At 27.1% G+C, this 10,906-nt stretch overlaps 1 protein-coding gene across 2 annotated transcripts; it reads right to left on the bottom strand.

Annotated features, from left to right (window-relative positions):
* Positions 1–3,757: 3,757 nt before the first annotated feature.
* LOC118072629 (lamin Dm0-like) lies at positions 3,758–10,805 on the bottom strand. Of its 2 annotated transcripts, XM_035092648.1 has the most exons (6): positions 10,114–10,805; positions 6,238–7,270; positions 5,937–6,158; positions 5,752–5,856; positions 5,377–5,429; positions 3,758–4,761 (listed from the first exon to the last, which is right to left on the bottom strand). In XM_035092648.1, the coding sequence occupies exons 1-5, from the start codon at positions 10,527–10,529 to the stop codon at positions 5,409–5,411; spliced, it is 1,797 nt and encodes a 598-aa protein (XP_034948539.1). In that variant the 5' UTR covers positions 10,530–10,805; the 3' UTR covers positions 3,758–4,761; positions 5,377–5,408. The 2 variants fall into 2 exon arrangements, with proteins under 2 accessions (XP_034948539.1, XP_034948538.1); XM_035092647.1 differs by lacking the exon at positions 5,377–5,429 and having other exon boundaries at positions 10,114–10,804.
* Positions 10,806–10,906: the final 101 nt, after the last annotated feature.

The raw sequence follows: 10,906 nt of genomic DNA, 5'->3' as shown, positions 1-10,906 counted from the left end.
TATATGTCTTCTCTAGTTATTTAAAACTTTTCCTATTAATAATAAAAAAAAAAGATGAAAAAATAAAATAAAAAACACGTGATTGAAGTTTTACTAAATTCAATTAATATTTTTCCAATGTAATTGAGAGTGCTTGTACATGTTTTTTAGTACATCTTTAATTCTCATTATACAAATAAGAGATAAAATAAATAAAATGATGAGAATAATCGGTGAGCCTTTAAAATTATTTTTTTTTATTTACTTAAAAAAAATCATGAGATTACGTATTTAAATATTGTACCTGCATAAAACTCTAATGAATAGAGTTATATTCGATAAATTTTGCATTGTATACTAATTAAAAAGAAAAAAAAAAAATTGAAACCTGCCTAATTGGTGGATTGTTTTTAATACAAAAAAAAATTATATATAAAAAAATTAATTAAAACCCTTCAGGCTCACGATTATTTTCTAAATATCTTTGAACAAACTTTTAGGTAACTATTATATTAAAATAAAAATTTTCCGAATGCTGTGAATAATATGGACCATCTTTAACAGCTTTATACAATTATATAATGATCGAGAAGAAATAAAAATAATAATGACAAAAAAAAACATAGAAAAAAACAATTATTAACTATAGTTCGCATGAATAATAAATGATAATAATAATAAACAAAGTAAAATTATTGATTACAGTACATTCACATTTTACTATCATTGTAATAATTAAATAACATTACGGTGAAAATTATTTGCAGGCTCTATAATTACAAAGAAAATTAATATCAATTAGGAAACAGGAATGACAGTAAAGTTATTGAATTATTAATTGCACAGCACGATTAAATGATTAAACGTTTGTTGTAAACAGAATTTAGTGAAATAAGATTAAAACCAAGATCATACAAATGATGTATGTATGTACTAGCCACAACTGTTGTCACCGCAGATAAACCGATAAGTCATTAAGTTTATAATAAAATACTGGTTAACAAACTGGACATATCTATGACGCCAAGTATTATCACATCACACATATATTACAACTAAAAATGTGAACAGATGAATGAAAAATTTACCAAGTACCATCACTCAAATAATAAATAATTGATAATAATTAATTATTAATTATTTATACTAACTATTATTCATTGTTATGGTGCATTTAAACAAACAACAAATAATATTAACATGAGGGTCCCATTAATTATTAATTATTATAAAATTAAAAAATAATGTGGAGGTAATATTTAATTCGATATCTATATAAAAATTTCTATCTTAAAGTAAAAAGAATAAATTTATTAAACGTGAAATGTATAAAAAATTAATATTAATGTGTTGTAATATTAAAATTGTTTATTTGTATAAATAGAAATTATCAATTATCGTTAAAAGTTATGAATTTATTATAAAGGGAAGCGTGTAAACATTTGTTTTGTTTCTAAAGTGGGAGAAAAAATGATTTTTTATGTATGAAAAATTTTTTTATTGGTTAAAAAATTATTCTATTGAATAATTTATTGAACAGTAGATTTAATTGTAAGAGAAATTATTATAAAATTAATATTCTATATTGTGTATCCAGAAGAAAAAGAATGATTTTTTCTCTCAATGTATTTTTGTTAAATTACTATTTCTTCTATCAATTACAAAGTATAAAAGTACAAGATCGTACTAATTAATCGATTAAACTTTTTTAAAAAATTTAATATCAATTATGTAAAATATGAACATAAAACGGAAAATATACACATCATATATTAGAGAGACAAATGTTTGTGAGAAAGAATAAATAGAATATGTTGCTTTAGCCGTGAAATAATAATAATAAAATCGATGGATTACAGAAAAAATAATATAGAAAGTAATCGACATAGTGCCATTATTAAAAAAAAAAAAATTAATTAATTAACGGAATATCACTTATGTTTTAAGTAGCTTTAGCAAAGAATGAAGATACTGGGACGTTTACCTGTGGTGTTGAAGACAAAGACTTGGTTTACGTTTGTAATAATAAAGTAAAAATACAAATAATTGTTATAATGTTTGCCAACATTACATTAAAAGAAAAAGAAATTAATGAAATAATGATGAAAATTATAATGATAATGATATCATGATAATAATATTAATTAATTAATTAATAGTAATATAAGTGTAACACGAAAAAAAAAGTTTGACGAGTTTCTGCGATACTAGTTTGTCAATGAAAGATGTCATCCAATTAATGCACATCCAATGCCACGCAACACAATCGAACATATATAAATATATAGTTTTTAATCGACTTTTCGGAGATAATGCGTTTTTAATACTTAGTAAAGAAAGAAAAAAAAGATTAATTAATTTTAAAGAAATCTTAACTAATTAAGGAAAGATGATGAAGAAAATATGTGACTTCTCGACTTACGTATTCATTTTGGTGCTGAAATCCCCGGTTTTTAACATTACGTTTTGCTATTACTGATCTAATTAGCGTATAATGATTAAATGATCATATATATTTGCCTATTAATGGTCAGTAAAAAAAAGTAAAGAAGAAAATAATTAATGAGACTTAGTAATTAATTATATTAATTATTAATTATTGTTATATCATATTGCTCTATGTACATCACAAAAAAACATACATTTACGTAATTATCCCTTTCGTAAGGATGAGAAAAAAAAACAAATACAAACTAATTAATTAATTACCTTGTAAACACAATCCATACTGTGGATATTCTTCAATGTACCAGCATAATATTACTATGATGTTGCCCATAGAATACATTTTACTTGGTTTTTTTGTATTTTTGCAGTACTTTATTCATTGTACAACCAAAAAAAACCTTTATCATAAATCAACTAATAATTAATTAATGAACTACAAATATTAAGATAATTATTTTGTGTTATAAAAATGGATATTAATAACAAATTAACGTACTTATTATATTTTTTATTAACTCAAATGCGTGTTCAAGATGTATCTTCGTCTCATTTTCATGTGATATTTCTTTAAAAAAAAAACGAAAAGAAGTCTTTTACTTACTTTTTAGCTGCATGATCTTATCTATCTTCCTTTTTTCAAATTATATAATTTATCTTTGATAAACAAACCAGTGAAAATAATGAAATTGAATAATGGAAAATACATATATAAAAAACCCATTCCCTTGGTAGAAATGCCTTAACGTCACGTGCCTCAATTAATATTTAAATTGTTTACGTACACACATTACACACATCTGCTTATCTGTATAATTCTATTTAGTGTGTAACATATAAAAAATAATGAACAAACGATAATCTGTGTAAAATTGAACTTATTCTTTGTACTACTCTTGTAAATACATTCTGAAGAATTAACTGGCAACTTTGTACTTTTGTTTTCACTTTTGTTGCACCAGTTATCTCTTCTTCCTATTATTCTTTCATCATTTCCTTTTCTTCATTTCTGATTCAACCAATCTCATTTTATTCTACTCATAAATGCTTAAAATAAAAAAAAATAAAAAAATAATGTAAAAGGAATAACTACAAAAAATAAGTAATTTAAATATTTTTTTTTATTATGAGAACACTTTAAAGTTAAAATATAATGTCGTACATTCAGACTTTCTTAAAAAATAAATGTCGCTACCATTATCAAATTATTTTTACACATTTTTATTGTAATAAAATAAAACATATATGACAATTTTGTTGAATATTTTAAATCAAACATAACTACACTATTTATTTTAATTTTTAATATTTATGTAAATAAATCAAATATTCATATAGTTGGAGAAATTTTATTGGGAATGGATAGTTATAGTTTACTTACACTTCATATAAATATAAATTTTTTTTTTTTGGATGGCGTTTAAGCCGCAAAAGTTTATAATTTTGATTTTATAGTGTCACGTTCGTACTCTCCTTTTGATTAGATTATATTCATACTGTAGTTTACTTTGTTAATAATCAACATGTTTATTAACCAAATACAAACACTGTTTTTATTTGAAACAGGTTTATTTATTCTTTTATGATATCAATTTTATCAGACAATAGTAAATATAAGGCTTTTCAAGATGAAATTGATACTTTTCTCAATTTGTTCTTAAATAATATTTGTTAATAGCATACTCTGCTTTGAAATATTATTATATAAATTAACTAATTGTCAAAATAATATTGAAAACATTATTTTATTATGCAAATTACAACCTTCGACGCACAATTAGATGAACTTAAAATAATATTTGTGATTAATTCCCAAAAATATATAGTTTTAAATATACTTTGAGTGTTCTTCATTCAAAAAGAACCATATTCATTTTGCATTAAATGTTAATGATTAATTATAGGTATTAATTAATATACATAAATATTGTAATTGTTATTTAAATAAAGATCTTTTGACGATGTTACAAGGAAATTATGCCTAATAAATAATAATTGTAATTGTTCAGAATCAACACGCTCAATTTGGCTATCGCAATTCTTCAATTTTTAATTCTACATAATTTTTTCATTAATTGATCTTTGTGTTTTTTTATAATTTAAAAAAAAATTACATATTAGAGATTTCAGTTCTAATCATTTCTCATCGTCGTATAGAGTTAAATGAATGGAACAGTTGTATATTACTTTACTGATAACTCTTAGATTAGATAACTTTTGCAGCATAAAACGCATAATAATTCTAAGCTTAATTAAAACTCTTTTGTTAATAAATCTTGAATTCAACAGATCTCAGGCTCACATAAGGCGACAGCGTTCATGACCAAGAGGGTCTCCCTGTAACAAAAATTCAATTATTATATTTTAAATAGAAATTATAAGAATAAATGTAGAAGTGATGAAGTAATAAAATTATGTTAAATTCATTTACATGAAACCAATTCATGCAAGCCTAATTAATGCCTTTCCACTTTATTTAATTTATGATGAACTTCTTTATGGCTCCTCTTTATTAGTCACAGTGATGCAAGCAGTTGATAGCGAAAGGAATTTTTTCCCAGATTTTAAATAAGATTTTACTTCATTTTGATTTATGTTTTTGTGTATCTTACGTTTTTTTCACAAATTATACGCTTGATTATTGTTTATTAAAATTTTAATGTCTAAAGTATAAAATCTAGGATTTCTTGATGTTAAACATGAATAAAGTAAAGTTAAATTTGAAAAAAAAATTTGATTCATGAGATGAATTTTGTTTAGTAGTGAAGCATGATATATAGCAAAGTGTATTTGAATATATGAGTATACTAATAAGCTAAAAAATAGTTTTATTTAAGAGTAATTATATGCTTATGGGACATTGCAATTGTTTCATTTCTATATTAATTAAATTAATAGTAAAATGCATGATTCAGCACTGATGAACATCTAAAATGTTTAACAAGAACTTACATAAGCTGCCCATCATGTTGTACCTCTCCTCATTATAGGAAGAAAAATCTTTTCTATGAAAAAGAAGTCAACTTTGTAAAACCCCCCCTTTACAAAATATCTCAAAATACTTTCCTTCGCATTTGTTTTGTAATTGTTTTTTATTAATAAAATTTATTACAGTACTTGCGCTTTAACTGCTTGTATCTATACTAGATCTGACAATGTTTAACTAACAATTAAAGGGAATATTTCTCAAAGGTAAACGAATCAATAAATGCTTTTATAAATAGAAAAATTTTAACTATTGGTTGTTAGTCAAACAAGCATGATCTAATATGCAAATAACTGAATAAAATTCATGAGTCAAAAGATTAATCGAGTTATTCAATTTACCTGCTGGTGGTGGATATCCTCTGATGCTCTAAACCCCATACTTTCTCGATGTCGAGAAATAGTAGTCGATAATTGCTGTCTTTTACGTTCAGACGTGGCCATTTCCTAAATAATTAAATAAAAAATTGATTTAAGTAAATAATTGTTTCAATTACATAACAAAAAGATTATCTGTAATCACATACTTCTCCTTCATTATTAAGAAGACTAGTAGTCATATTATCTGCAGTAAACCACTTTTGTCCTTTCATTACAAGATTTGAAGGTGGCTCGTGCGTAGCTCCAATGTCTGAAGACCAAACAGTAACGTTTGAACCGGGCTCAAGTTTCGCAGTCCGATGAAATTTAAAAACAGTCTCAAGGGTGCCTGCTTTCCGAATAATTTGCCATCCACTGAGTGCTATTTCCTGTGAAATAAATAGACAAATTGTAAAAACTAAAAATTGATGCAACACAAAATAAATTACAAACTAATTTAGCTCTTACTTTATTTCCTTTGTTAGTAAGTTTAACATATCTTCCTTGAGGGTCAGTTTCACTAATTTCAACGTCGCTTTTTGTTGAAGCTACAACACTGTAATCACTGCTACTACGTTCTTCACTTTCTTCCATCAAAGTTCTCTTACGTTTTCCACCTCTAATTGGAGTATGTCTTGATGGAGTACTTCTTCCTGTAGACGTTGATCCCATTGAAGCATGTGAGGGAGTGATATTGAGCCTAGCCTCTTCAGATTCCAAGAGTTTTCGGTAAGCTGCTATCTCCAAATCCAAAGCAACTTTAATGTCCATAAGGTCTTGGTATTCTTGCAATTGTTGAGTCATTTCATTACGCATTCGAGTAAGCTCTGCCTCAAGAGCAACCAGATTTTCTGTATGTTTAGATCGTTCATCTTCAATAATATTCTCCAAATCTCTAATACGTTGATTGTTAGCAGTATTAGCTGCTTCCAAATCTGATATTCGTTTATTCAAAGTATCAATTCGAAGTTTCGATTCACGTAATTCATTCATAGCTGCATTCGCAGCTCCATTATTACGTTGAGCATGCGATGTCAAGTTTTTGATTTTATTTTCGTAAAGAAGCTCGATTTCTTCACGATTAGCTCTCATTTGGGCTTCGTATTGTTCACGAAGTTCATGAAGAGACTGTTGTAGTTTAGCTTCATATTGTTCAGCAAGTCGTCCATCAATTTCTGATATTTCCACTTGACGTCTTGAACGAGTCTCTGATAATTCTTGCTGGAAGACTTGATCTTTAAAACTGATATCTTCTTTTAGACTTTGAATATTATTTTCTAAGTCAATTCTTTGAAGAGTTTCTTCCTCTAAATGCTTTCTAGCATCATCTAATTGGGCTTTGAGTTTCTCGTTTTCCTTTTCCAATTCTCTTTCATGCTCTTGAAGCTTCTTTTTCTCTGACTGAACTTGATTGTACTGTGATTGGAGGTCATTGTAGCGTGTTTCACACAAAATATAATTGCGTTCATAAACGTGCAATTCCTTCGTCTTCTTATCCAACCTGAAACAAAATAAAGACTTTTGATAAAATATATGCCAGGTATAATTGTATTAGTTAAATAATAGCTGATTAATATCTTATCATTGAAAAACAAAAGAGGAATTCATGTTGCATTAAGTTGTAAGACTTTCTTCAGACATTTCACTGGGCTTAGATAACTTGAATGATAAGTATATGGCCTCAACAATAATTCATTTGTTTTATCCGGTTTAACCTTACTATCCTTGGCCTACTCTTTTGATACCATAAATAAGGATCATCGTCCTTAAACATGACTCACAAACATAATAAAATATTTCTTTCTATTCACACCAGTTATTTATATTCTCTTATTATGTACACATTTGCTAATTAATCCGATAAATTTATTGTTAAATCCTGCAAGAATTATAAGTTCAATGAATTAGAAAATTTTTTTTAGGCGCTTTGAACAAAATAAAGAAGTAATGAAAAGTTATAAAAAATATTATTTAGATATTAGCCGCATGACTAGAAGCAGCTATTTCCAGCAGTTTGACCCACATTGGGGATTTTATTTCCCGCCAAGTGATCTACGGTATAGCTTTAACCAAGGCCAAGCTTCATTAACAATCAATACTACGCTACAGATGATCCTGGCAAGAATTTAACGCACTAGAAGGATTAGCTAACTTTTTATGCTTTAAGAAATATCTTAGAAAAGTTTTACGATTAGATAAACAAGAAGAACGGACAAGACGATGAAAGAATAAAGTTAGAGATGAACTTGATGCTTGATTGGTGTTCAACGCCCTCCTAGAGCAGAAGGACAAAAAGAAGAGTGGAGTAATGTAATCTTAGTAGGGGGTAGTGTTTCATTCAACATATGTTGACTTCAACATACTAGATGGAGTATCAATTAACACAATTGGTAGCGTCAGATGTTTTTCTTTTGTTTTATATTTTTATTATCTTATTTTAATTCTTATTGTTAAATAAGATTTGTCAAACATTCAATAATTTTATTATAGATATTAAAACATTTATAATAGTCTTAAAATATTTAAATCTGATAAAATTTTATTTTCAGTAATTAGTCATATTTTTTAAGTTAATCTTGATTTGTAATATCATTAAGTCATAATGACTTTTTTCTTGAATTAAATAAAGAAATTAAAAAAAAAAATAGAACACCGATATATTGCGAAAAGTGTGATCATGTGTAAGAATGAGATAAGCTTACTTTTATGAACTTTTACTTGGAATTTTTGATTCATTAACATAATTGTTGATTGTGCGACATTAATTCAACAATATTGATTGGTCATAATTTTTTTTGCCTAAGCAATTTACACATACCAGTTGAAGGATAGAAATAAAATTATCAGACTGGATGACATTGTATAAAATAAATATAAGCAGTTATTATCCTACATTTCAACTAAAATATTGATGACGAAATGTCTACATGATGTCATTCTCTTAAATTCGCACGCATAAAAAATTCATTCAAGTTCAGCTTCAGCAATGTAGCATACAAAATACTTTTTCCTTTGCATCAGTCATGATTACATATCATTTATGTCATTATCACAATGTGCATGTAAAGAATCGTTTATTTTTCTTATCTTAAAAATAACAAAATAGAAATATTTATGTTAGAAACTGTTTGTTGGAATCAATCAAATTATTTTGATTATTTTTTTTAAAAAGCAAAAAAAAAAACATTTCGTGAATGTCAAAAATAGCCTGGATGTTGAAGCTGATATTTTTGAATAAGGTAATAGAATGCCGGTAGGCTGACATCATCAGCACATAGTAAGCGTGACGCAACTGCTCATGTAGTATATGTTGTAATGTAAGTGTTGTATTTTGATGATGCCGTACCCTCTGTACAAACTTACAACTCGCCAAAGATACCCGGGAATTACTAATTAGAAAAAAAGGTCTACATGACTTTATGCTATGTAATTCCACTGTTAGCCAGATTGGTCTCTGAATGCTTAGAACTCCCCTTCGAGAGGGGTTAAACTATTTTTCATGCTCCAAGTAACCAGAAACAATTGAATGAAAATTTTGTATATAGATATGCATTCTGCCTTTATCTATAGTTTCCTCAATAAAATAGAAATTGACTCAATCATTCTCTTTTATAATTATTATCATCATGACTATTATGATTATTACTATTCTACGAGGTTATGATTAATGGTTTTATTTATCAGATATCAGAAATTTTTGAGCAATCAAACATTTTGTATTGAGTAATATTCGTTTATATTTAACATATAATATTATGCATTGATAAACATAATGTTTTTTTAATGTAATGTTAAGTTAAATTTTTATTAATATTTTATTTAATCTTTTAACAGATAAAGTTATTATTTTAAATCACATTTTTTGAGGTATTATTTCATCAATATTTATAAAAGTTATCTCATCAATTCTCATAAAATATGAGTTTTTATAAAATGATTTTTCCTTTGCTTCTTTGAATAAATATCAGTAAAAATCTAAAGATAAATTTATTGAAAAAAAAATCAATTTGTCATAAAGGTTTTTTTTCTCAAGAACTTGTTTCATTTTGGAGCTTTATATAAGTTTCTTTTTTAATTAAGTTTGTTTAGTAAAATTGTAACAGAATAATTAACGAATTAATATAATATCAGAAAGTAGAAAGTCGAGAGTTGAACTTGCAAAATTATTTCAACTCTGACTAAATATAGACTTGAGAAAATCTCTAATTCATCAGAGAAATTGGGGTTATAATTCAGCAATGACATAAAAAAATAAATAACTGTTATAATTATGTATAACAAATAAAATAAAATCTATACAAATGGAGTTTGTTATTAATTCTAATATATATTCCGGCTACTTACTTAGCTTTGAGATCCTCATTGTCATCCCACAAACGTTTGGTGTCAATTTCAAGCTTAGCTCTTTCTCGAGCTGTTTCGTCAAGAAGTTTTCTGGTATCTGATAATTCATTTTCATACATGGACTTGATATTGGAGACTTCACGGGTGACAATCTCCTGGGAAGTCTGAACCTCCCGCGTAAGTCGTGAGTTTTCAGTTTCAAGATGACGCACCTTCTCAATATAACAAGCAAGACGATCATTTAGATTTTGTAGGTCGTGTTTTTCTTGTAGACGAGAATACCGAGTAGGGCTCAAAGGACTTCCTGGACGCCGGCCTATCGGCGTCGATGTACTTGGCTGGGGTGATTGAATTGTAGTATTACTACTCATACTAGACGACGCTGCTACTGTCTTTTTACTCGATTTCGTAGACATCTTGATGTACACAATATTTTTTCAAATTATTTATATATTTGTGTTTGTACTAAGAAACTCCACACACTAATGATTATCTTATTACAACGATTGTAATCATAAACGAACCGTCAACTCGGCATAAATATGAACACCGCGTCTGTGAGAAAATTACTCAGACAATACGTGTGTATATCAACTGAGTGACGATTTTCGTACTACGGCAGTCAATCGAGAGCGTCGATTAACGGACAAACACGCTATGCTTCGATATTGTGACGCGGAAGCGTGTATTCAGCAGTTATGCCGGCAATCAGACGCCATTACGGCCTTTATAACATGATTGGTCATAATTTGCGCATGCCATTTGGGGAAAATAATTTAAAATTCAAAAATAT

The sequence above is a fragment of the Chelonus insularis genome, unplaced genomic scaffold (assembly GCF_013357705.1).
Source record: "Chelonus insularis isolate UGA/USDA-ARS -01 unplaced genomic scaffold, ASM1335770v1 contig_94_pilon, whole genome shotgun sequence".
Lineage (NCBI taxonomy): Eukaryota > Metazoa > Arthropoda > Insecta > Hymenoptera > Braconidae > Chelonus > Chelonus insularis.
The sequence above is the reverse complement of the archived record's forward strand: the minus strand, read 5'-3'. Positions and strand labels throughout refer to the sequence as shown.

Bases quoted from the DNA above. Each gene is read 5' to 3' on its own strand.
- LOC118072629 (XM_035092647.1), bottom strand. From the start codon at position 10,529: ATGTCTACGAAATCGAGTAAAAAGACAGTAGCAGCGTCGTCTAGTATG. The intron at 5,857-5,936 runs GTATGTGATTAC...TTAATTATTTAG, and splicing joins TTCTTAATAATGAAGGAGAA to GAAATGGCCACGTCTGAACG. The intron at 4,762-5,751 runs GTAAATTGAATA...TTTTTGTTACAG, and splicing joins AGGATATCCACCACCAGCAG to GGAGACCCTCTTGGTCATGA.